The 27,064-nt window shown below is 50.6% G+C and overlaps 1 protein-coding gene across 12 annotated transcripts in view; it reads right to left on the bottom strand.

The window, feature by feature from the left end:
• Positions 1 to 27,064, bottom strand: part of TIAM1 (TIAM Rac1 associated GEF 1) — a 155,895-nt gene that overhangs the window by 90,539 nt on the left and 38,292 nt on the right. For 7 of the 12 annotated variants that reach the window (XM_085567164.1, XM_085567400.1, XM_085567217.1 and 4 more), the window contains one exon: positions 21,968 to 22,027. The exons of 2 other annotated variants lie outside the window; for them this stretch is intronic. Coding sequence is in view for 1 of the 10 variants with exons in the window: in XM_085567042.1 (XP_085423168.1) it covers positions 8,929 to 8,953 (25 nt within the window). In the remaining 9 variants the exon portion in view is untranslated. Of the gene's footprint in view, positions 1 to 8,928; positions 11,181 to 21,967; positions 22,028 to 27,064 lie in introns of those variants that run through there. 3 more of the 12 variants (XM_085567345.1, XM_085567042.1, XM_085567101.1) reach the window with 2 other exon arrangements.

Genomic DNA, 27,064 nt, shown 5'->3' with positions numbered 1-27,064 from the left:
CGGTGGTGACAAATATCTCCTTAGACAGCAGATCACCATGGTGCCACTTCATCAGAGTATCACAAAGCTCAAACTCACTTTGCTCTACAGGAAAGGCCTCTAAAATCAAGTGAAAGGAGTCACATGCACCTCCAGAATTTGGCTGTTACACAGATTTGTGGGACCCACTCAATTACTTTGGGATGGTGTTGCCATAAACTGTAGGTCAGGCATAGTGGAATATGAATCCCTGGCCTCTGGCATTCCTCTGGCATTCTTCGACTAGGTTTAAAAAGAGAGGCTGAACAAAGATAATCCTCTTATTGCTCTGTCAATTTTATTAGCAGAGACTCTAAATGTGAAATTTGGTCCAGCTTGAGCAATAAAATAATATTTTCATTTCCAGGTTCCCAAGAGCTGCAGCTGGGAGCCTCACTGAGCTCCAGCAGTTTGACAACTCGGGGCTTTTGAAAGCCCTTCGAGTGGAGAGCTGAGAAAGAGCTTGGAGAGGCTTCTACACAAATGGATTGAATTTCTGAGACCTTGGGAGAATTCTGCTCCAAACCCCACGGCAACACGTGGTGGTGCCGTCTGCTGCGAGTGAGCTTGTGAGAATGGAGCTGCCAGGGAGGCGTGAAGTCTGTCTCTTCTGTCCCCAACTCTGAGCTACATGGGGACGTGACTCACATCTCACTGCAGGCTGAGCCAGGCAAGACATTTCATTGCCATTTAGACCATGAATCAGGAGCTCTGCGAGCAATACAACGCCCACAAGGTTTTACCTTCCTGTATTCAAAACCAGAGCTTATTTTTAAGAAGAATTTGATAAAAGGATAATTTTATAGACCTGCTGAAAATGTTCTGGCCCTCAATTCCTTCTCAGCAGTATTACATGCTGCCATGACCTCGAATCACGGATCTACAGAATATCCTGAATTGGAAAGGACCCACAGGAATCGAGTCCAACTCTTGACCTTGCACAGGACAACCCAACAATTCCATCACATTCCTGAGAAACACCTGGCCTCTCCTGGATGTATTTTACTTTTTCCATGAATAATTGAGGCCCAAAGCAGGTGACAGAAAAGTCAGTGGAAGCAACAGGTAGGCAGAGGTTTTGGAGAACTGCTGCTGCTCCCATAAGTGACTCATTTTGGGGTTCAACATGCAAAAAGTGCATTAAAATTTCAAAGGATTCCTGTACAAAAATAGCTCTGCACAGCTGGAATGGCTTCAAGTGAGATGCACACTCTGATGAGCAGGTTCAAGATTGCTCTGAAAGAGCTAAATATCTGCAATCTTGTGTGAGTGCCAGGTGCTCCTCCTGCACCGTTGAGAGAACATGGGCTGGGCAGACATTTCAAACACAGGATGATCAAACCAAACCTTGGCATAAGCACGGCACAGCTTGAGCAGGTTCTGGAGACCAGCAGGACCAACTCCTCGACCTGGAAACCCCGGAGCTCAGCCTAGGACCCCATCTCAGTGCAAGGGAGATTGTGCTCACAGGGATGGCAGATCTATGTCCTAGAATGAGGCTGGCTGGACCCCAAATTAACTCCAAAGGCAACCCTTCAGACTTCTTGTTCCTCTTGTAGGCAACAGTTCTGGGCAAAATGCACTGGAAACATACAGACTTCATGGGAGGCTCAAGCTGGATGTCTGAAGGAATTTCTTCATGGAAGGGGTGATTAAGCACTGGCAGGAGGTGCCCAGGTAGGTCTGGAATTCCTATCCCTGAAGGTGTCCTGGATGTGGCACTCAATGCTCTGGGCACAGCTTCAACCTTCTTTTCCAGCCTCAGTGATCCTGTGATTCTGAACCTCAGGAAAGCCTCCATGGATACCATGGCAACTCCTGGTTCCCCCGTGCTGGAGCCCCACATGAGCAGGGAGCCAGCTTTGCCTCCAGCCAAAAGCACCCACAGGAAAAGTCTGGAATCCCAAACTGCTCATGCTGTCCCTACAGCCCTGCATAACTTGGTCTGCAGGGGTTATTTTCCTCTTAATGTATTGATTTGCAATTTTGCCTGCCTAACTACATGCTGTCCAGGAGCTGTGGGTCTTACCAGGTTCCTTCAAAGACTTCAGCCTTTTTTGCCCTGCACATTGTCCTCAGCACCAAAAAAACATTTTCTGCAGCACTTTTCATCGAGGCTCTACATTGCTGAATTATGCAAGAAGAGCACATTCCACAGCAACACTTCCTATAGTTTGGCAGATGTATCTGTGCTTTACACACAGGAGGGCTGTGCTGTCTGCAGGAGTCTTTCTTGTGGGACACCATCCACCCCGACCACCCTGGGAGCTTTTCAGGGGCCCTGCTGTGTTCATCCTGCAGTTGTACCCCAGAGCTCTGGTGTGGGCTGAAACCAGAGCTCCACAGTCACATGAGGATATGTGATCCTGGGTCCAGGGGCTCACACAAAGCTGGAGCTGTTTTTCCTGTCAGCACAGACTTGGGACTGGTAATTATTTCATTTCCATCTATCTGGTGCTGATGGGGGAATCACCGTCCTGCCTCAGGCAGCAGAACAGCCCCAGCTCCCAGTTCCCATGGCACCTAATGGAATCACAGAACCATGGAATATCCTGGGCTGGAAGGGACTCACAGGGAGCACCCATTCCAGCTCCTTGCCCTGCACAGACACCCCAACTATCCCACCTTGTCCCTGACAGCCTTGTCCAAAGGCTCCTGGAGCTCTGGCAGCCTTGGGGCCGTGCCCATTCCCTGGGGAGCCTGGGCAGTGCCAGCACCCTCTGAGGAAGAACCTTTCCCTGATCTCCAACCTAAACCCCTCCAGATACAGCTCCAACCCTTCCCTGGGTCCTGTCACTGGCCACCAGAGCAGAGATCAGTGCTCTGAGATCAGCCAACAGTGGAGCCAGGTTTTTGGTAGGCACTAAGTGGGTCAGCCTCCTGTTCTCCAGCATCACTAATCAATGGATAGCTGATGAGATCCCAGTCCCTGCAGCAGATTCTGAGAAACCAGGTCCTCTGTCTGACCTCCATCCTACCCAAATCTTTACCCTGCTCAGTGCCAGCCTCTCTGTGCTCCCTCCCCAAACCTCTGCCTTGAAAAAGAGTTCCCAAGGAGGACAGCTGTAAGTTACTGGGAAACACGAGGTTTCTCCTTTAGCTTTGAAGCCCCATGAGGCTGCCAGCACACCTTCCCTGGAATGCCTCTATTTCCAAATAATCCAGCCCCTTTTCCCAAAGATGCAGCTCCAGCAGCCCAAGCCCTGCAGGTGGATCTACTCTCAAAGCCATAGTCCCAAAAAAGCCTTGCTTTCTCTTTTTCCACTTGCCCAGAAGCATAAACCAAGGGCACTGTGATTTTCTCATGGCCCCAGACAGTCACTGCCCATTCCCTGCATTGCTTCACCATGTCTGGAAACACAGACTCAGCTCTGGGAGCACCTACACAAATGTGCAACTTTGCCCTTGTCTTGCCTCAGCCCCTGCTGCACCAAGGCTGGAGGGCACATTTCAGGAGAGAGGCACTGCCTGAGCCAGGTGGGAATGGACAGCCCATGACCAGGGGCTCCCAGGGATAGCCCCAACAGGTTCTCACTCTTCATGGAGCTCTGGACATTTGTATGAATTTCCCAACTTCAGGTAGCTTAAAACAAGTGACTGCATCTTACTCCTCCTCAAAAATCCCTTATTTCTTTTAGCTTCCCTTTTAAAAAACCCTTCATAAACTCCAAACTTAAAGGTACACTCAGGTAACCATGTCAACCATAAAGACCTGTCTGAAGCAGTAAACAGGAACTAAAATGTCATGGATTCATTCAGGTGCCTCCAGGAATGACAGCTCGAAGGAAAACATCACACCATATGACTTTCCAAATTTTTAAAAACCAGGCTGGAAAATTACAGTGATTTATCAATCCACAACGAAGTACACACACACACAAAAGCACTTCCCAGAAGATCACCAAGCAATCATCCAGATGCTACTAAAGCATTAAGCTTAATTTGAAAAAAAAAAAAAAATCAGCAAGGAACCGACTCCCACAGGCTTCTTGTTGTCATAAATTTTATCCTGCAACTTCCAAGGGAACAGAGTTCTGGACTGTGCCTCAAGTCTCACTGGCTGTGTGTGTTTCTGCTGCCTCTGCTGCCCACCTCTTACAGCAGCACCCACTAACTCAACATGGGGGACATGAGAGTCAACAAAGACACAACTTTCCTCCCACTCCAGCGAAAAAAGAAAAACCTCACCAGATTTTCATTGTTGCAAAGGAAGAACAAAAAGGCTCCTTTGTTACTGCTAAAAAAAGTACATCAGTCATTTTTCACCAGAACAACCTTTGGCATGTGTTACACATCACCAGCAGCGAGAGGTATGGGATGCCTGATCAGGGCTCTCAGCCACTGCTTTAATTCCTGCACAGACATCACCCAAGCATCACACACACCCCCAGAAACCTGGAGCACTCCAGCTCGTGCCCAGGGGCCTCTCTCCCAGCATCCCCTCACCAGGAGAGGGGAGAAAGCACTGGCAAAGAAAAGGAGCAGCCTGCACCCAGCTGGGGAAAGCTGGCAGCATCAGACACAGCCTCTGGGCTGGGTCTCCCAGGCTGTGCCAGTGCTCCTGAGCTAGTGGAGTCCCCATCCCTGGAGATGTCCGAGGGAACACCTGGACGTGGCTGGTGACAAGGTGGGCATCGGGACTAGCTTGGACTGGTTGACCCCAAAGATCTTTTCCAACCTAAAAGATTGAGGTGGCTGCACCCAGCAGCTTCCCAGCTCCCTTGCCAGGTGGCCTTGCGTAATGGGGAGTCTTTGTCTCTATTTCAATGTCTGAGGGCCTGGGGCACACTCTGAATACACCTTCCCCACCCAGGCTAATGCAAATGAACAGCAAAGCAATTCCCAGCTGGGAAGCAGACAGCAGAAGGTTCTTTGTTCTCCCTGTTAGAGGCACTGGACTGGGAGCACAGAGGGCTGTGTGCTCACCTGGGAAACCCAGGACACGGGGGTTTCTGAGTGTTACAGCAATAACCGAAGCCAAGCTGCTGTGAGGGTATTTCAGCACTGCCACTGGGCAGCGTATGGCATGAAGACAGATGCTGGCATCCCCCAGAACCACGGGAAGAAGGTATTCATGCAAAACCTATGTACTTGCCTTCTTCTGTCCAACTTCTGCTATTTCAGAGACCCCAAAACCACTTTCTGGCTTTGTACAAAATGCTACAGGAAAGGTCTGGCAACTTCCCCAGCTCCTGCAGCTGCAGCTCTGCCTTGCTGGTGCCTTACACTGCCCAACTTCAGGGAGCCTCATCTTTGGAGGGGTCACCCTTGGTGTCCAACAGCTCCAGAACTAGCTGAAAGGGACATTTCCCTACACACACAGGGAAAACACCAAAGACACTGCTATTCCAGAGCCAGTTCCACACTTATCACCAGTATCACATCCCCTCAAGAAGTGGCTCCTTCTTCTGCACCTCACAAGAGAAACTGAGCCCATCAGCTTCCAAATTGTTTGGAAGGGAAAACAGAAATAGAAATGCACAGCAGCTTTCAGATGAAAATAACTGTTTCTGCCTCTTCAGGAATAAACACAACTGCTCCCAGACCTGTGGCATCCCTCTTGCCCTTGCACCCACAGAAAAGCACCTCCATTGTGACTTCCACATTCCCATATCCACATGGCTGATTTCTGGGCAATATCCCTGCCTGCAGCCACTCGTGACCTTCCAGCAGGATGTACATGTGCAGGGTGATTTGTGGTCAGCCCCAGAGCTGCTGCTCCCTCCCTGTAACTCAGGGGCACCTCTGGCAATGTGAGGTGATGCAATTTACCCCGTACCAGTCTTGCTGAAGTGGCACCACCACACATTTTCTGTGCTCTTCCTAACAACAGGCACACAGCTCCTGCAGCCCAGCCAACGCCTGGCCACTGGTCAAACTCTGCTAACATCACCAGGAGCCTGAGCCCCTAACTACCCCTAGAACCATGGAATAACACAGTTGTTATGGCTGGAAAAGACCTCCAAGACTGTCGAGTCCCACCACAGCACATCTGTCTAGACACTATTAGAAAGTGCCAGAGTTGAACCACTGCTGGTTTCCCAATCTCCAGCCTGTCAGCCCTGAGCTCACTGCTGGGAAGACCAAAGGCAGAAAGCAGAGTGGGGAACTGCTGTGGGTGCTGGAAGCAGAGAGACCAAGGAGATTCCTGAGGCAAACCGAGAGCAGAGCTCAGCCTGCAGGTCCTGCCTGATGGGAACCCCCTTCGCCTGTACAGATCATTCCTCAGCTTGGCTTTGTGAGGGCTTTTCAAGCTGCCTGAGAACATCACATTCCAACTCTCATGGACAGCCTAATTGGAAGCCTCAAGAAGCAATTACACTAAAAGCACTCTGCAGTGAATCAAGTACCTGTCTGGCAGCCACAGTACCGGCTCACGGGGCCATGCCTCTGGGACACGGGCACACAGAAACACTTCACACATGGAACAACACCACAGTTTCCTTCCCCTGGAAGGAAGGAGGGGCTGGCAGCTCTCACAAACACTCCCCCTTCTTCAAGTCCTGTGCCTGCATCCCACCGGGAACACAAACACGCTGCCGGGAGCGAGTCTGCTGAACCACGGAAAAGGATGTTCGTGCCTGTTTCCAGCTCACTTAGAATTTGAGATGTCACAACCAATAAAAACTACATTCAGGTTCTAGAAACCCCTAACTCTTGTGTGACCTATGCCTTGTGAGGTGCAATAAAAACATAAACATCAAGGTGGTAACTGCCCCTTTCGCCCCCTGCCTCTGCGCTGCTTGTGGCACAGCTGGGCTAATCCCATTCCCACTGCTCTGCATTCTGACCTCCTTAAACAACCCCAAGCGAGGACGTTAAAACACTCTAATCTATAAATAATGTATTCCCCTTATCCAGCAATGGATTACTGGGCCATAAAACTCCCTGGAACGTTCCACACAGTTGCCAGTTTAACGAAATAATACCCAGGAAGACGCACCAGTAGAGTCTCATCCTCCTTGATGAATTCGTGCAAAGATTCGATACCACTGTTACTTTTGCACTGGATTTGTCTTTACAATTAATTATTTAGAAGCTGGCATTTAATTCTAGTGGCCTTTTATTGCCCCCCATCAGAGACCCTTTAATTTTTTTAGCTAATAACCCTCACAGCTGAGAGAAGACCAGTGCTGGGGAACTCATCAGAGCCAAACGGAAGCAGTGAGGTCTCGCTACTTGAGGCACACAGTGAGGTCACAGTTTACACCCAAGCCAACCTGTTGGGAGTTCCCACTGCTGCCCCCTCATCCTCCTGCCCCAGCTTTGGGCAGGAGGATTCCCAGGCATTCCCTGGAGCAGTCCAGGCCACTGATCCTGCAGGGCAGTAGCTGTGCTTTCCTGGGGGTTGGTTTCCAAACAGCCATTACCTACAAGTCAAGCCACAGTGTGTAACTTCATTAGAGACAAACAAATCTGCTCCAAACACGGATGCCCAATAGACTCATTGCCACTGCAAAATCAATGCTTCTTACATCAATTCCAGCAGGAGTCCTACTGCTGATTTCCTAGAGCAAAAGCATTAAGCTCAAGCAAACGCTTAAATGATGCAAATTTGCAGTTTGGCAGATTTTTTTCTGTCAGGCGTTTTGGAAAAATAAAGCATTTCTGCCTCAAAACAAGTTAGAAACCAGACAGGCACCCTTTAAAGAGCAAGTTCCCCAGGAAGCACAACCAGACCTGCCACATTTGGGCATCTGATCCCTCAGCTCTGTGTGCCGTGCTGCGCACAGCAATTTTCCACGCCTTTTCCATAATGCACAGATCACTTTTAACTCTGAAAGGATGGGGGAAAACAGGCAAGCCAGTGACACCCACCAAACCTGCTTGCTTCGTTCCACAGCACTGATCACGTGTGGAAATGTAAATCCCTCCTGCAATATTAAAACACCATCCAAGGAGCTAACAGCCAGCTCAGCAGTGGGGCTCTAGTATATACAACAAAACTCTGAAAGCACGTTTCCAACAGCTCCGGAGTGACTTCATTCTCAGAAAAAGGTATGCGTTATCCTCTGCCTCTGCCCCGGAGGATTACTCACAGCTGATGGGTCGCAGAGCTCTGAGTCAACCCTGCCCGAGGGAAGCAGGAGCCATCCCCGAGCCTGCCACAGCAGCCCTGGGGACAGCAGGTCGGGCCGGGGGCCGGGACAGGACGGGAGCCCGGTCCCGCAGAGCACAGGGCCAGCACACAGCGTGCCGCTCGGCCCTGGTGCTTAGTCACAGCAATTGCATAGCCAGGGCTCTGTGCTCACATTTCCTGTCACCAACCCAAGAATTAGGCAATTTAGATTCAGAGATAGCGCCCGGGATATTAAATCACTTTATAAGCCATCGCTGGAGGAACCAGGAGGAAAATGAGCAGCTCGATAGGGACGAGGTTCCCCCAGTCCCGGCTGCGCAGTGTTCCCAAATCTTTGGGAAGTGTGAGCCTTCCCCAAGGCAGCGTTCCCCCTTCGGGGAACAACACCTCTCCCCACCTCGCAGAGACACCCAACAGAGCTGGAGTCAAGTTGAAACCTTTCACGGGGCTCATTTTCAACAATTAAAGAGCATGGCAACCTGTAATTATGGAAAATAAAGCCAGACAGCTGGAGAAGGGAACATCTCTAGTCAGTAACACGATACCACATTTTCTCTCTTAGGGAATTCAGCTATGAACTCCCCAGCTCCCATTCAATCAGCTCGGTGTCTGGACGAGTAAACAGCACCTCACAACCCAACTAAACACAGCTCGCAGAAAGCAACACCTCTATCCACACTGGGGAAAGACGGAACCTGGGAGAGGAAAGCCCTCCTGGATACACAGCATCCGACAGCCCGACGGTGCTACACCCCAAAGACATTTCCCCAGCTGCATGCGAGCCCCAGCACTCCAGCAGGCAGAGCTCCTGCCGCCGGCCCGGTTCTTACCGCTCATCATCAGCAGCACAAACATCTTCTCCTGCGCTTCCCGAGCCCCGGCTGCCGCTAGCAGAAAGGAGGAAGCGCCAGCATTTCATTCCCCTTCTGCCCCGGAGTGGGCGTGACTTGAGAAGTTTCACGCTGAGATGAGATGGGTCAGTTGGGTGTGTTTGAAGGTTTGGGGCTTTGCCATCCCTCCCTTCCTCCCTCCCTCTTCTGATGAATTCCTCCCGTCACAGGCTTCAGACGAGCTGCCACTCAACCCCGCTTGCTCCTGAAATCTGAATTCCTAAGGACATCCCCTCCGGGGTGACTTTAACTCACCAGCGCTGCGAGAGGAGCCAAGAACTAAATCCCCAGTGAGCCCGGAGAAGCGGCTGGCTCCCGCATTCCGAGTGCACCAGCTCCACACTCCTCGGGATTCTGCCGTGTTCGCAGCAGCAGCTCACCAGCAAGACAGAAAATAAAACATTCTGCCCCAGCCTGTGCCTTTTGCCTCTGCCCTTGACTTCCCCCCGACCCCCCCGGAGGGTTTCCCCGGGTCCGTATCGGATGGTGCTTCTGCAGGGGACTCGTTAAAAACACACCAGCAGCTGCTCCCAGCGAGCTGCCCACAGATGCAGAAGGGTTTCCAGGATTGGGAACTGCAAGGAATTAGAAATTACATAGATCTGGTTTTACTTAATTCCTACTTTCACATAACTGTCTCTGGATTAAGATTAGAGCAGCAGCATCCTCCAGACCAGGGCTAGCTAATGGTTGCTATAAATAAGAAATAGCAACACAAAACCCAACCCATCTGTGTTTATCCCCCAACTTCCCCCACCTTGCCTCTGCACCACGTATATGAGACAAGAAAAACAGGTATGAAACTGCTCTGAAAAAAAAAAAAAGCAGACATCACAGTAAATATTCTTTACAAGCAGAAATCAAATTAATTAATAAATTAACATTTACAACTCTGCATGATGCTTCACACATACCGACTATTGAGCAATGCCGCTACCCTTGCAGTCCCTCCCTCTGCAACCCAGCAGTGACCACAAGTTGGGAAAAGGACAGAACTGTGAGGAAAAGAACAAAGTAAAATGGCAAAAGGTATGTGCCCAGCTCTGACCCAGGGCTGGACACACTGCTGTGGCACTGAAAGGATTTAACAGCTGGAGTGAGGCCTGAGGTCCACACGCTCGGGTGCTGCGGGTGCAGAGCAAGGGAGGAGATGATTCTATTTTGGGTCAGGGACCAGATATCAGAGAAGCAATTTGACATGGCACAGCCATCCTTACAGCCCCCGTGACCAGGAACAGGAGCGAGCAGTGAGTCTGAGCCCACTTCAAACAGCACCCTGGGTTTAACTTCTCATCTCAGATGTTTCTGACAGATCCACCCACGCCCAGCACGAGGTCCCCCATGACCACAGGCACAGCCCAGAAGCACCACAGTGCTCCACCTCGACAGCAGCAGAGGGATGAAGGAGGGATGGGCCAGATACTGTTTGGCCCGGGGAGCACTCAACAATCCCCAGCATTATGATGAATTGAAGCCCTGAATGAGCAAACCAGCAGGTCCCATTGCAGGACAAACAAACGGGAGAGAAGCTCTCAGCGCTGGGAACTTGCAAACCCCAAGCAGACAAGCAGGTTTGGTGAGCCACCAGTGACTCAGAGGGCGACGGGGGCTGCTGCTGCCTGCCTTCGGGTCCAACTTGGCTTGGACACCTGCAACGGGTAGAGCTCCCACACCGCCCAGCCGGGATTGCTGCCATCAGAATGGGATCATTCCCATCATAGCGGGATCGCTGTGGGGTGAACACAGCCTGTACCCACACACAGGTGTGCACACACCAGCTCCTACAGACTCTGCAAGCCTGTTGCCACACTCCAGAGGAGGGACAAGTGCTTATTGCCACAGACCAGCAGCGATTCTCACAGTGGAAGGGCAAAAGGCAGCACCACCCTTCTGCTGCCAGTGCCATCTGCATCCTGCCACAGCAACGTGGGACATCTCTTCCTGCTACCCAGAGCAAAGCCTGGGCATGGCCAGAACTCCCAGGAAAACATGAGCTGCTGTAAGAGTAGCTTGCAGAAAGCTTCAGACATTGGTGTAACCACTGGTGGGTGTTAAATCACAGAATCATTTTGCTGGAAAAGACCTCCAAGGCCATTGAGTCCAACCTATGCCCAATGCCCACCTTGTCTTCAGCCCAGAGCACTGAGTGCTACCTCCAGGAATTCCTTGGATACCTCCAGGGATGGGCACTCCAAACCTCCCTGGGAGATCCAAGGCCTGAGCACCCTTTCCATGGAGAAACTCCTGCTGGTGTCCACCCTGAGCCTGCCCTGGCCCAGCCTGAGGCCATTCTCTCTCCCCCTGTGCCCCCCTGCCTCCGCCTGTCCCCTCCTGTCATGGAGTTGTGCAGAAACAGAAGGTTCAGTGCAGATCTGCAAAAGAAAAGCAGTGACTTCAATCATGACCCAGAGCAGTGGAGCAAAAACCAGTGAGCCATAAACAGCAATCCTAATATATGGAGAGAAATTCATGGAGGGAGAGGAAAGGGATGCCACCTCCTGAGCCATGTAGGACCCAACCCACCCTGCTCCTGAGAAATGAGATGCTTCCTCCAGGGAAGCGTGGCTGGCTGAGCAGCCCGGGATGGTGGGAGGAGGGAAGGTGTGGAGCAGCCCTCCCTCAGGAGCCTCGCTGGGTAGGCAGTGCCCTGGTGGGCAGTGCCAGGCTCTCCGCCAGGGAGAACAGGCACTTCCAGGACTGGCACTGGCTCTAGGCCCCGCTGACACACTGGGATACACCCTTTTGATGTGGGCTTCCTCCGAGGGCGCGAGCCAGCTTGTGTAAACAGCTGTGCTCCCCTGTGCCAGCCAGGAACTACCAAAACCTGTTCAGAGACAGCCGGCGTGTTCTGCTCGACACGACACGCAGACGTGGGATGGCTGCAAGGCTTCCACAAGTAGCCGTGAGCTCAGCCCTGTAGCAGGGCACAAAGTGACCCTCCCCTCCTCAGCTGAGTAATGGTACCACTGGGAAAAGTCTATTTTCCTTCCATCCTTCTGGCAGGATGAATCCCACCAGTCTGGAGAAGACTTAGGTCAGACCTCAATGGGGGATGCAGCTCCTCCTGAGGGGCAGCTCTAGTCTCTGCTCCCTATGACAGAAACAAGACCCAGGCAACAGCTGCAGCAGCTGTGCCAGGGGAGAGTTAGGCTGGATATCAGGAAGAAGTTCTTCCACTGCCCAGGCTCCCCAGGGCATGGGCACAGCCCCGAGGCTGTCAGAGCTCCAGGAGCATTTGGACAGTGCTGCCAGGGATGCCCAGGCTGGGATTGTTGCGGTGAGCGTGCAGGGTCAGAAGTGGGACTGGATGGTCCTTGTTGGGCCCTTCCAACTCAAGACATTCTGTGATTCTGTGAACTGTCCAGGGAATATCGAGCTGAGACGTGGAGATCCCACCACAGAGCCCAGAGGAGAAAGGTCCCTCAACACAGCACTTCTCTGTGGTGAAAGGAAGGGAGAGACAATCCAGGTCTGTGTCCTGCATAAAGGTGTGTTTATCAACCCTAATTAACATCTTGGGCCTCTCACACCCTGGCACACCTGCTAATTAGGACGCATGAGCTGATATCATTTTAACAATGGATTAGCACTTGGGGCAGAAAAAAAGGAGTCACTTCAGCACAGTGACTCACCCCGAGCACAGCAGGAAGGTGAGATGTGAGGAGCATCTGCTGTGCTCACACAGGGCTCTGCAGACCGTATCTCTTTAACTAAGGCTTACTTTACAAAGCCAAGGTGCTTCAAAAATTCATGATTGTATCTGGCTTATTTTTCACCTGCACACACAAGTGGCCTTGGAAGAGTGTTCCGTCTCCACCATGCAGACAACTGGAGCCACTCAGGTCCCTCTGGAAGCCACAGCAGAGTTCCTGAGGTGATCATCACCCATTCTGACCAAGCATCTTTCAGGACACGACCTGGGGCCTACCAGCCACTAATCATCAATCAGGAACATCCCCAGGGGAACGCCAAGGAGCTGACGTCCAGGCCAGTTTTGGTCCCACAAGCACAGATGACCCTGGTGGTACTCGTGGGCACCAGGCACACATCACTGGGACATTTGTGCCCTTTTCCAGGAAATCTTGGAAAAACTGCAGCCCTACACACATAACCTGGCCTTCAAAGTTCCCTGTGGATGATGTGGCCAAGCCATGTGCTGGCTTTCACCCTGGAATCCCACTCTTTGTGCCTGTGCAGCCACATGCACCTGGCAGGAGCAAAGGGCTGTCTGTGTGTAGCAGGGGACAGTTTGACTCGAGCCATCTTGTACTCAGTCATGAACTGAAGAAGAAAGTTGACTTAGCTTGTATTCTTTTTTTTTTGAAACCTCAGCTTTCAAACTGGATATCTGTAAAGCAGCATCTCACAAGAGGGCACTGATGGAAAACCCTCACACTACCATCAGAATCAGTTCTACCCCCTCGAATTGATGTTTAACACTGCCTGCTTTCACTTTGTCCAACAAAAACCTGCAAACCAACCCCCGGCAATTACAGAACATTAATGCCATGAAAAATTATACTGGGTTGAATGTATCCACACTCCCACTATCAGAAAGATTTTCTCAGCTTCATGTTTCTATTTGGGATTAGGAAGGGAGTTGTAAAAGGCAAGTATTGTTCAGTCACAAATGAGTTCCCTTTCAGCCTCTACAGAAGTCAGGTAATGAATTATATGAGGTTTTTCCCCTTTGGAGAGGTCAGCAGATATATCAGCTCCTGGGAAAGCTGATCCCTGTTGTTTGGCTACAAGGGAAGCTGAAAAAGGCTCCTAATGAGCTCCAGGGAGTGGATGGTGGCAGCAAGCCAGCACCTTTGCCTATGAAACCAAGACAAGTGACAAGAGGCAGGAACCACCTCTGGCCCAAGCACAAGCTAAAATTTAAGGTTTGTATTTCATAGCACTGCTTGTGGCTGGCAGCTCTCACAGCAATGTGGGCACTCTGCTTGCAGACACCCAAAGAACCTCCTGAGCTGGAAGGGACCCACAAGGACCATCCTGTGCACAGACACCCACCAATCGCACCCTGTGCATCCCTGGGAGCATTATCCAAAGGCTCCTGGAGCTCTGGCAGCCTCAGGGCTGTCTCCTCACGGGCAAAGGCAGGGCTGCTGCTGTGCCCCAGTCCCATGCAGGTGTGTGCAGGTACAACATACCCCTCTGTGTACGCAGGATTAGCTCCTACAGAAATCCCGGCTTCCTCTCCTGCACTGGGGCAGCTCTTCCAGACACACACACTGGCCCAAAGCCACCACGAGCTCTGCACTGCCCAGCACCAGAGGGTTTTTTTGGGGTGCCCAACCCCACCTGGTGGGCTCCCCTGAGGGGACAGGGCTGTGTCCATCCTGTGTCCCCTGAGAGGACAGTGGCTGTGACACCCCATTGCACACAAGCCCTGGGGCAGCAGCACCACCCCGCACAGAACAGCCACGTGGCACAAGGACCAGCCAGAGCTTAACAGAACAGGGACTGCTTCCTTTTTCCATAGGAATGCTCAAGGAGGAACATTTTATTCAAGACCTCTAATGCAAACACCTCCTCTCATTTTTTTTTTAAACCAGGCAGTAGCTGCTGTCATTTTCATGCTGCATTCTGACACACTTCCACCACATCCCTGCCAATAATTTTAATTTCATTGGAAAAATCAGCTCTGAGCGGGAGTGACAAGCTGCACGCTGGTGACGAGGCTGTCAAGTGATGGATAATGTAGGTTTACTTTAGCTGTCAAAACTTTTCAACGCTAAAAATAGGTATCACAAGTTTCTGGACTCACTGCACTGAAGAATTAAACACACAGGATATTGACACCCTCCGAAGCGCCCAAAGCCACTCACAGATAAGTAAAACCAGCAATGTGTGATGGACAGGGAAGGTCTCCGAGTTTTATTTATTTGGAGTTGAGGAAAACAACACACTACAGGATGAAATCGCATATCCACACTGGCCAAAGCATAGACAAGATGCTGCACACACACCTTGAAACAGAACAGCACAATGTGGGATGTAAACCTGGGCAAGAACAGAGAGAAAGAAAATCTGAGAGAGAAAATCTTATACCCCATTATCCCAGCTCTTGGTCCAGGTTTCACAGAAAGGGAGGGCAGAGATCTTGCCATGGCAGCTCCTTCTGTCCTGCTCTTCCCTCACCTGCCCCTGCCCAGCAAGAGAGGGCACAGAGCTGTGAGGCTGGGAAGGATGGAAAAGCAGGGAAGAGCAAGGCGGTTTTGCCAGAGGGGTGAGATTTCTATGGAAGGGGTGAGTCCTCCTGTCTCCCCAAGCAGTGGCCCATCAATGGACACCAGCCCGGCAGCAGCTCACCAAAAGGGTCAGAGTGGTTTTTTGGGTCAGATGGGACAGAATGAGGGGGATAAAGAGGCACCATTTACAAACTAAATCCAGCTTTTTTTATTCCCTCTGAGGCACTGGGATGACAAGCACAGGCAGGGCTGTCCCTACATCAGGCCAATATTTATGGCAGGAAGAAAATGAAGTGTCATAAGGAATTACTAATTAGATATTATCATAACCCTGTGTATACCTGAAGCAGCACTCTGATGTGCTTTGTAAATAATTAGCAACTTAACTTTCACAATGGCTCTGCAAGGCAAGTATTATCCCCATCTCCTGCACAACCCTGATGAAATAAAAAAGACAGTATGGGAAGATTGTTCCCTTGCCCTGGACAACTGCAGAGCTGCCCAAACACAGGGAGGGGACATCAGAGAGGAAGGGAGAAAAGGAGGCTCAGGGGAGACCTTGGGGCTCTGCACAACCCCTGACAGGAGGGGACAGCCAGGCTTTGCTCCCAGGGAACAGGGACAGGAGGAGAGGGAATGGCCTCAGGCTGGGCCAGGGCAGGCTCGTGGTGGACACCAGAAGGAATTTCTCCCTGGAAAGGGTGCTCAGGCCTTGGCAGGGGCTGCCCAGGGAGGTTTGGAGTGCCCATCCCTGGAGGTATCCAAGGAATTCCTGGATGTGGCACTCAGTGCTCCGGGCTGGGGACACGACGGGCATCAGGCACAGCTGGGACTTGATGGTCTCAGAGGTATTTGCCATCCTAAATGATTCTGTGATTCCATTATTCTTCATGTGCAGGAGGCAGGAACTGAGAGGGAAGTGCTCTCCACTCCCAGCAGACCCAAAGCAAACAACTGTGAACAACTGCTCCCTCCCTGTCCATCCAATTCTACCTTCCACCTGAGCAGGAGGGCTGCCACGTGTGTCCTTGCTCCCTCCTTCTCCCACACAGAGGTTCCTAAGGAGTAGGGACCAGAGCAGCACCACAGCCACCCACCCACACCCTCCTGGTGTCACTGCCACCTTCCCCTGCCATGTGGGGCTGACTGGCACATCCAAACCCAAGTCACTCCCTCAGCAGCTCCCTGCCAAGTGGTGGGAGCAGGGAAATGAAGGGAGGGAGCACAGAGGAAAAGGGCAGGAGCACCAATGCTGCTGTGACTTTGTGCCGGATGCACACTGAGAAAGAGGCAGACTCGCATCTATTTTAGATGTGCTGCATAAAAATAAAAGATGCTGGTTGACTGCACATGTTCTCATTTTTAGAAAACAAGCTTCAATTTATTTCTTCTATTACAGCCAGATGGTTAAAAAAAAAAAAAACAAAAAACAAAACAAAAAAAAAAAATAAGATCTCCCTTCAATGTCACCTCAATGAAGAGAAACCCTGACCTGGTTTCAACCTTCCTGGACCAGAGCACAGCACAGGAGCCATACTGTTAACACCTCTCTCAAGGGCCCTGACTCCACTCACAGCATGACTCAAAGCCCTTGTCATGGTTTGACACTGGCACAATGCCAGAGCCCCCATGAAAATGCACCTTCCCAAATAAATACTATGAGATGCAATCAGGAACAGAGCAGAGCAGGCCCAAGCTTAATAACAAAGGAAAAAACTTTATTAAACTACTACTATGATAAAAGGAAAAAGAAAACAACACACTAAATCTAAAATGAAAACCTTCCAAAACATTCCTCCTCCCCCAACAATTCCAACAAACCGCAGTGAGACACAATTCAGACCCTCAATCAGGTTCCCACCCTTCAGATAATCAATACTCAGTCCATCAAGGGAGAGAGGAGTCTCTCCTCATGCCATAGACCACCCCCCCAAGAAACACAATTGCCACCTCTTGTGTTTCCATGTCACCGCCCAGAGACAATCTGCCAGTGTGACACTCTCCTCTCCATGTCACAGTGCTCTCACCACCGTGCATGGACCAAGACTGCTCATAGGGCACCTTTAAGGATGCTTTGCCAAGGACCAACAGGAACAACAGTACAGTGTCTCTTTTTGGGACCACAGACCCCCCCCATTTTCCCCTGGGGCCAAGGATCCAAGAACAGAGATCTTCTTCCCTTCTTCTCTGAAGACAGGTGGCATCACCACAACCCTCCTCAACTTTTCTCTGTTCACTCCACTCCAGTCACTCTCAGCCACTAAAGCAGGTCTCTTGGCTCACCATGCATCCCCCTAAAATGCAGTCTCTCTTTGAGGAGAAATTGGTTCAGTCTATAGCTAACAAGAAAAGTCCAGCTAAAAGCCACTTCATCATCGCCCCTGCCCCCAACCTTCTTTTCCTAATATCTCAGGCTGTCTCTCTTCTTCTCTTTCAAAACAAGGAGGAGTAATATTTCACAAAGCTTTCATTTCCCAAGGAAAGGTTGAAAGTCCCAGACCCCATATGGCTGAAATCTCGGCCCAGACTCCAGCTCCAGCACCTTCCCCCTTCTCCACAGCCAGAGAATTTCCAGGTGTCTTCAGGCTCCACAACACCCTCCACAGGAAGCAGAGATCTGGACCTCAGGTCCTACCCAGAGGGCCACCAGCCCTGACTATCACAGGCTGACTCAGGGTTGTAAACATTACAACAGGTACACAGGGCTGGCACAACTGGACTGACCACATGTCTCTGCTCTATGTCTCAGTGCCTTCCCTGCTCCTCCTTTCCTATTAACTTGTTCTAAGCTGCCTTGAGGGGTCTTTTTCCCTTTTAAAACTCCCATCAAGTAATTTAATTGAAAGAGCAACACAAGTTTCTCTGAAAGTAAATGCTGATCTGCAACTTTCCCTATTTATCCTCCCCTCATTCAAAGCCATGCCACATCCCATATAATTCCATTTCCCTAGATCTGTTTGCAGCTGCTGTGCTGCTCAGGAGGAACAAACCTTTCATTTCAAAGCACAATCTGTGCACATCTGTGGCCTCTGTCGGGCACCCACAATGGTGAACCATATTTGAGTGGGACACAGGGAATCGCTGGCAGAGCAGTTGGGATACACCAATTTCTCCACCATGAAGACACTCCTGGCAAAAAGGGACGTGGAGTCAGGTTCTCAGGAGAGGTTGTGCTTGCTCCATCCTTGGGAGGTTTTCAAGCCCTGCCTGGAGAGGAGCCTGGTTTGGTCCCAGAGCTGATCCTGTTTGGGAGGACCCCACACATCCCTTTCCACCTGATTGACATGGTGGCCCCAAGCTCAGGGGAACTGTCCAAACAATTCCCAAACACCCAGGACCACCTATGCCTGGCAGAGAGGACATAAAGCAGAGATCTCCACACCAAGGGGAGATGAGCACTGCCTTGAAGCCTCCTCACAGTTCATGGAATGGCAGGAGCTGAGAAGAACGACCAAGGAACACCTTTAAACAATGACTCATCTCCATGGCCAGCAGGGCAGAGAGAGGAGAGGCAGAACAAGTGCAAAAGAAAAGCATGGAGCAACTGAAGCCATCTTCTCTGAGCTGCAGTCAGAAGTCCTTGGCTATCTTTTGGTACCAGCACATTTAAAACAAAATAAAGAGCCTCTCAAACCGTGTTCCATACTACTTTTTGGAGTAAGGCCACAGCTTATTATGGACACATCAGGCAAAGAACACCTGGTTGGTGGTACTGCAACCCCTGTCCTGCTCTGTGAGCCCGTTCCTGAATGTCTGCACAGCAGCAGCAGCCCTGACAGACAACAGCTACAGCCATGGGTTACATGCTCACCTCTGCAAGGGCTGCTTTAGGGCCTCACCTGAGCCTCCAGCTTCTAGTGCCACTGCTCTGTGAGCTTGCCTTCTTACTTGTACAAATGTGAGGCCAAAGGCTCAGAGAGCCATCATTGCTCTGAGTGATCCCTAAGACTGAGAGTTCATACAGATTAACTTCTTAAACAAGCTCAAGGGCAGAGACCTGGTCCCTGTTACTGGCAAAAGCCTTGCATTCTAAAAATCATAATACTCCCAGAACTGCTGATTACTTTTCCTCATTTGTACTTTTTTTTTTTAAAGTCCTGCCTGTTCCTCCTCCTTCTTATGAGGCTTTTCAGTATTTGTCTGTTACTTGAAGGCTAAAGCCTGATTTAGGATTAAACACAACATTTGGGAGTGGACTCCAATGCTGCCTGCTGTCACTGTTCCAACTCCAAGCTCAGAGAGATATCAGGGCAGATTCTGCTCCATGTAAGTCTGTGTGACCAAAGTTATTTTCCCTTTATGCTATTCCCCACATGCACAGACAAAGATGTGATTTATACACAGGGCATGGGTTGGGTAGTACTGGAGAGGCATTAAAGTTGCAATAAATAGGCAGGGAGAACAACACTGCAGAGAAACAAATCAGCTCAGTTTCACAGGCTGCACTGATTGCCCAAAAGCAGAAGTGTGCTGAAGCACGTCAAGAATGCTGGGCTTGGCCACTTGGAGAAATGGCTTTGATAACTGTGGCCCACTTCCCCCCAGTGCAGCCACACTGGGGCAGAGGAGGGAACTCCCAAACATAAATAACCATGTTCCGCATTTTGGGGTTCTGCAGAACCCGTCTGGGCTCCCCCAAGCTGAGGCCAGGCTTGCACAGGGTGTGAGCATCCATCTCTCCTCCCATTGCAGTAACACATCAAGCTCAGATCTTCCTGCATCCATGTCCTGGAGAGACCCCTGAGAAAGCAGAACAAGCACAGAAAAGCACAGGGGGTCTCCTGCACCTCCCCATCAGGGGATCCCACAGCACGGGTGAGCCAGAGCCTCTTCAGGAAGAGCCTCCGCTTCCTTCCTCTGCCCTCTAGTCCTTACAGCAGGTGTCCCCTGGGACATCAGCTTGCAGGACACACGTGGAAAAGCTCAAAAAGCCACAGCAAAGCAGCAGAGCCCCACAGCTGGCAAGGAAAGGTTAAACCAAGGCTGTCCATCTATTACTAGGCTTTGGAGTGAAGTGTTCTGATGACACTACTGGGACTACAAGAGAGCCAAACAGGCTACAAGACACGTCCTTCCTCCCCAGATCTCTCCAAAAATGACCACATCAGGGCTGTCACATCCTGCCTACCTCTTCCAGCAACCTGGCTCCCAAAACACAGCTGGCCAAAACACCACAGTTTTATTTTCTGGCCATTTTGCTCCCTGAACTCACACACTGAGCACTGAGCAAAGCCCCGGTGCTGCTGCAAGGAGGGGAGAGGGAACACATGGCCCTGATTAAAAGGCCGGCTCAGAGCCACATCTCCACCACTGGGCAGGGAAGCACAGGAGGGAATTGGGGCTGGATCAGGGTGAACCAGGTGCACAACACATGGGTTACACTCTGGATCAGTACCTTGGGTTGATCCAAAACCACTGGCCCCTGCAGGTGTTTCAAACTCAAGACTTGCTCTTACAAAATCCACACAAGCACAAAACCATCACAAATGGTATGTCTCTCCCAAAACTGAAAAAAAAGCGGATTAACTTTTATGTTTGCCACGGAAGAAGCACTAGGCTTCAGGGCAGCAGCCCCTCTGGCACAAGTCAGTATTTGATACAGCAGAGTGGGACAGAAGGGAAGAGAAGGGGAAACCTCTCCCACCTTTCTGTTATTTTGCCTTAAATGCATTGTAGTTTATGTCTTCAATAAAAGCCTTTGCATATCTTTCCAACTTAAATGTGGATTGGATCCTCGGGATTACTGCCCTGGCAGAATTAACGTATTAGACATAAAAACCATAACATTTCATTATCCATTGTAAACCACATGTGCTTTCCCTCTGGGGAGACTGGAAATATCACCCAATTTCACTATCATTTTCTGTTAACTGGCTGTCCTGCCACACACTGGCATGCTCACTTTGATGATATAGCAGTCCTCTAGTTTAATTTCTCTTTCTTTATGATGCTGACATTTTTTAAAATTGTTTTTTTCTGTTCTGTTTTTGTCTCTGTGAAGGCACCACACTACAAAACCACTGGGCTGGAAAAAAAAAAAAAAAAACTTAGCCCGGAACAAAAAAACAGCTCATATTTGTCTAGCTGGAAACATACCATAACCTGATGTCTGGAACAAGGGTAGAAGGCAACACAGAGGCAAGAAAAACTCAAACATAACAGGCAAGAAGACTCAGACTCATATATGGGCACAGTGAGGTTTGCGGTCAATAGTCTCCTCCCTCTGCTGCTTAAACTCTCTGTATTCGTCCCTCTCACTGTTAGGCTGGCTGCAAATTCAAAGATCTGCACGGGCCACAGATTTTGTCTGTCTCTCTGAAAGGTCAGAACCAAGGAGAAGCACAACTCCCCACAGGACAAATGGGCCAGCTGGCAGCAATTTGGAGTGACCACACAGAGGAAGTGTGGGGAGGAACAGGGGCCAGAGAGGAGCCTTTAGAAGCCTGGGTCACCCTTATATTCAACTTGGAGGCTTCCTCAGGGAATCTTTTTATTTAATCAGTTTCGTATCTTTGCAAAGATTAGTGACGAACTGTCCCAATTCAGTGCTGCCAGTTTCTATAAACATTTCTGGACTTGCTTGCTTGGATAAAACATGCAGCTGCTGACATGGTCTCTCATATAAACATTTTACTCTGCATCTCTAAGAAGCCTGAACATTTTTATTCCCAGGAGACCACTGGTCCTGCCCTGCCCCAGGACAGAGAGGGGAAGGGGAGGAGGAGGGTGGGCAGGAGCTGCAAACACACACTTTCACCAAATCCACCCCAGCCCTTACTCACACAAGGCTGTTGCAGCAGTAAACAGGACCAAAGGGGAACATTGGTTGTCCCACGTAGCTCCTGGAATGAAAAAGGAAGATTAAAGGGTTGGCCCAAAGCATCCACATACACAGAGCTGCTGTTCAGTTGCCTAACCCCCTGAAACACACCTCAGCCAAACTCCAGCAGCCAGGCTTTTATCACTAACACCACCTCAACCTGTTAGTGCAGGGGGGGAGATAATTCAAATCCAAATTGCTTCTCACTGTTTGTTGCATTTGCCAGAGCCACAAAAGCCAATTAAGGCGGTTTCCCTTCACTCTGCAGTCGGTCAGCTCCAGACACTGAGGGCTGCAGGCAGCACTTCCTTGTTCTAAAGCATCGCTTTCCACAGTCCTTGGGTTCAGCAAGCTGTACCACTGCTGTTGAGCTGGAGTTTTACAGAAAGCTTGGCTCCCAGTTGAATGCTCTCAGCAAAATTACACTCGAGGTCAGCATGGATCTCAGAGAACAATAACCTGGAAGCACTGGCAGAGGTCTCAGGGAGCAAAACAGAATGTATTTTAAAAAGAAATCCCTAGAATGCCCACACAACAAAAGCAGTAGAAGGTCACTTATCCCCAGCAAATACCATCTCCACATGCTGCTCAGAGATTGGATGAGTGCATTGACAACTCCCATCCAGTGGAGATTTCCTACAGCTCTTCTCCCTGACCAGTGCTTCCCATCACCTCAGGACACGGATTTGTGGGAGGCAGAGCTTGCTGACAGCTCCTTATGGAAAATGCTTGTTCTCCTACACCAGGGAAGTGGGAAGAGCAGGGCATGCCATGGCCAACCCACCACAAGACACTGAGCCCTCCGAAGCCCTCGGAGCTCTGAGGGCTGGGGATGATGTAACAGCATCAGACATCTGCCAAAGAAATCAGCCAGCTCCAACATGCCTTGCTCCAAACCTGCACAGCAATTTCCATTCCAGAACAGGAACTTGTACTGGGGTTTAATACCCTCCCCAATACATCCATTTCTACAAAGAAAATCTGTACCCACTGCTCCAGGAACACACGTAATCCTTGTAAGCAGATTTCAGCCTCCAAAGCTGAGAAAATTACTTTGTTCTTGGGGGTCAGGGAATTCAAAATGCAAGAAGTTGGAATGTCCTGATGAGTTTGGTAACTTGAACCCTGGGAGGAAACACCTGCTCTCTGAACAGCCGCCACTGTTTTATCAATCCATAATTCCATCGGAATGGCCTTTTGCTCGTTGACAATCCAGCAGCCACGGCCAGAGAGATGGGAAAGAGAGGAGGGAGCTGCCAGGAGCCAGCAGCCCCATCCCACAGCACTGCCCCAGGCAGTGCTGCAGCGCTCACACAAGATCCACCAAGCCCAACATGAGTTCCTCCACCCGAACCCCCTGGAGGGATACCCAGCAGGGATTTGGGGTCACAGTTACACCTCCCCTCTCCCAGCAAACAGCAACATTTCCCAGGTTTTTACAGCAGGTAAAGTACAGCTCCAGGATCTCACAGGGAAGAGGCACAGGCAGAAAAAAGGGATTTTCATCCGAAACTCAACAACAATTGGATGTAGTCATTATCCAAAAGATATGCTTGGTGGAGTCCCACAGGATAAAACCCTGGCTGGAAGATGAGCCCATGAAACCTGGTTGATACTCAGTGATCACCTCCTCCAAGCAGGAAGGCAGGTAAGAACTCTAGGAAACCTGTGTGGATGAACAAGGAGCTCCTGGAAAAACTGAAACACAAAAAGGAGGCTTACAGAGAGTGAAAGCAGAGACAGGCAGGCTGGGAAAGAGATTGTTCCAGCAGCCAGGTTGGGCAGGGCTTGGTGCTAGTGTGTGGAAGGTATCCCTGCCTGTGGCAGGGGGTTGGAATGGGATTTGAGGCACAGCTAAACACAGAATGTCCCACACACCTTGCGGAGCCAGGAGGGCTTGGCACCAGCAGGACTGTGTCTGTAGGGAGCTCAGGACAGGCAGCAGCAGATTAGCAACACTTCTGGGAAATTTTATCCTGGGAAAGATATGGAGATCAGCCTGGAAGTCTTAATTCCTGCTGGCCTGAGTCCTAATGATGGGCAAAGCTGTTGCTGTGCCATGATTAAATCTGAGCTGATTCCCAGGGCTGAGCCAGACACTTCCTCTTCCCAGCACCCCTGGAGGGGTGTGGAGAGCCCTGAGGAGAGGCTGTGCTGTCTCAGCTGGGGTCAGGATGCAGCAGCTCCACAGAGCGTCCACCACCACCCTGTGCTCAGCACAGATGGGCTCTGCCAGGATGCTTGCACCCAATGCTGGTGGCTGCCACAGGTGCCCAAAAAATCCTCCTCCCAGCCGAAAAAATTCTTCTCCCAGCCCCTGTCCCATCACAAATGTCTGCCCCCAAGCAGCTCCCTGGGACATGAGGCACTTCCCTCCCTTGCCTGGCTGGGGCTGAAGAGCACAAGTGATGGACACACAGCTCACAAGCAAGTCCCCAGGAGAAGCAGATGCCAGGCCTCGAAAAGAGAGAGTAACAAACATCTTTGTCCTTCCTTGAGTCCCTCCTGGGACAAAACCAGGGTGAGGGCAGCCCACTGCCACCAGCACTGCCAGGAATCACCCCTGGTGCAGGTGAGGCAGGAGATGTCCTGTAATTAACACTGCATCAGAGCCCTCAAAGGGAAAGAGACCAAGCCCAGATTAGGCAGACAAGCTCAGCTCTGACAGTCCGTAAGCTTAGCTTAAAGCTGTATTTCAATAATACCTGTTTAACACAGCATTCAGGATATGCAGAGTTTTTAATGCATCTCTTGAAAAGTGAGCAGAAAAACAAATGAAAGTGTTGCTAAAAAAAAACCCAAACATTTTCCCATGCAAGCTAATGGAAGTTCAGCTCAAAGATCTACAAAGTGTTTTTATTTAGTGTAAGAAAAACCTGTGATACCCGACTACCTTCAGGTCAGAGAACTGATGTTTTCTTCCCCCAGGAGCTCCAGCCTTCGCAGGGATCTCTTTTGTCTTATCTACAAAAGCCCCTTTTCTTCCCTTTTTCTGTTCTGGAAGCTCACAGGGAAACCGCAGCATCCCAAACAACTGCTGTAAATCCTCAGTTCTCTTCCTGATTTAAGCATGGCTACAACAGCCCGGTATCATCAACCAGCACTTATCCTTGAAAACATGTAACTCCAATTCCACAATCCTATTACATGTGCTCCCAGCATTTGCACAGCAGAGATTTAGCTCTTTAGCTCTCCATTGCTTTATCTCTTTCTGGGTTTGCCAGGACAGAAATCAGCTCGGGCTATAAACAGGTCATATCCAAATGCTTCTCCTGTCTTTGCTGCAAATCTGGGGGAAAAAAAGCTCAGGTAGCTGCTGTGCACCCTCCCAGGAGAGGGGAAGCACTGTCCTCCCCAAGGTGTCTTCAGATGCGACAGGCCTGACCAGCTGGAGAGCAAAGAGCCCATCCAGAGCAGAGATGGCAAAACACAAAATCAAATCCCAAAGGGATCCCCCAAACTCCAAATGCCCCTGGCCCTTCCCGTGCCCTACTCTATCTCCTTGCTTTTGTCAGCAAACTGAGCCACCACCGAGCTGTCCCCAGGTCTCAGCAACACACCCACCTCTTGCATAAAAACATAAAATAAATTAGAACCAAACCACAGGAGCACTGTTCCCACAGGCCTCTATACAGGAGATATGTGTGCAGCTCCTGAATCACCATCTCCTCCATCTAACACTGACACCCAGTTTTAAGGCTGTTTTCCCATCCACCTGCCAGCTACCTCTTCCCTGTGGTACCTGCCCTGTGCTCTTGCCCAACACCCATCTCTTACCTCACATCACACCTCCAACATGTTCTTGTCAACTCATGGTTTAGTCACTGTTAGCAAGTTCAAACCCCAGCTGACTTTGCCAGCAAGACACTTCTATCTCCGTGAGAACATCAGCCCAGCCTCCTGGATCCCTGCTCCCACAGAGGCTGGGACAGCCCAGGGAGCAGGCAGTGCTCTCCAGAAACAACTCTCAGGGCAGCAGTGGCACTTCCAGAGGCTTTGGGCTCATCCTGCAGCAGCTGCACTCGAGGAGCACCGACTGGGATGGACGTGGAGAGGAAAGGAAGGATTAAGACAAATGGCTGTGCAGACGTGTCAGCAAAAATCAAGCTGCCCAAACTCACAGCAACTCAGTTCTGGAGCATTAAAAAGTCATTTAAAAAAATAAAATCACCCTGATACTCAAGAATGCAATTTTCTTTCCTGGAAAACACGCCAAGGGAAACAGAGAGGAGGTCACAGGCAGGCCCACTAAAGCTGCTCACAAGAGTTTCTCCTCTTTTTCCCTCTAAGGCCAATTGCTGCTTTGGCTTCCAAGGGGAACAGCCCACCCCACCTTGGGAGCAACCCCACAAGGAGCCATTCTCACTAACACTCAGTTTCACTCACGACATGGCCCTACAGGGAAATAAAACCCTACAATATGCCTGGGAACAATCCCAGCTCTTTCCTCTGGAAAACATCTTCTCCCCACCCTGCAGAACCCTGAACTCCTCTAGCTGTGCTGTTTGGCTCTGCCCCCATGGTCAGAGCCTGAGGTGGGGCTGCTGCAGCCCCTCACCCCTGACCCACCACTTCCAATATCCCTTCCTCCTCCTCCCTCTTCCATCTGGCCCTTTCCCAGCAGCCAACAAGCCCAGCCTTTGTCCTCCCCTCCAGGCACCTCTGATCCCTGTGCCCTCTCCCCACCCTGCTCTCCACTGCATTGTGACATCCAAGCACTGCAAAGTTTAGGAATATGTAAGAGTTCCCAGAGGGAAAAATTTATAAAATAGCCCTTGAGTGTGTGCTGAGTGGTTTTCTCTCAGACAGAGCTTGCACCTGGCTACAGACACCGCTGACTGTGGACACGCTCCTCACCTCACCACACCACCTGCCTTTGCTCACAGAAAGCCTGCACTAGGGACTCTGCCTTTGGTTTCTGCTCTGCAACAACCGCAGAGAAGAAGAAAGCCTTGCAGCCACGTCTCCTGGCTCAGCAGGCTCCCCTGCCCTCACTGCTCTGGAATTGGCTTCCACGGGTACCTCTGGAAGAGCCCCTCTGCGGGAGGTGCCCGGACAA

The sequence above is a fragment of the Lonchura striata genome, chromosome 1, assembly GCF_050655825.1.
Source record: "Lonchura striata isolate lonStrDom1 chromosome 1, ASM5065582v1, whole genome shotgun sequence".
Lineage (NCBI taxonomy): Eukaryota > Metazoa > Chordata > Aves > Passeriformes > Estrildidae > Lonchura > Lonchura striata.
Note: the sequence above shows the minus strand (reverse complement) of the source record. Positions and strands in the feature narration are given on the sequence as shown.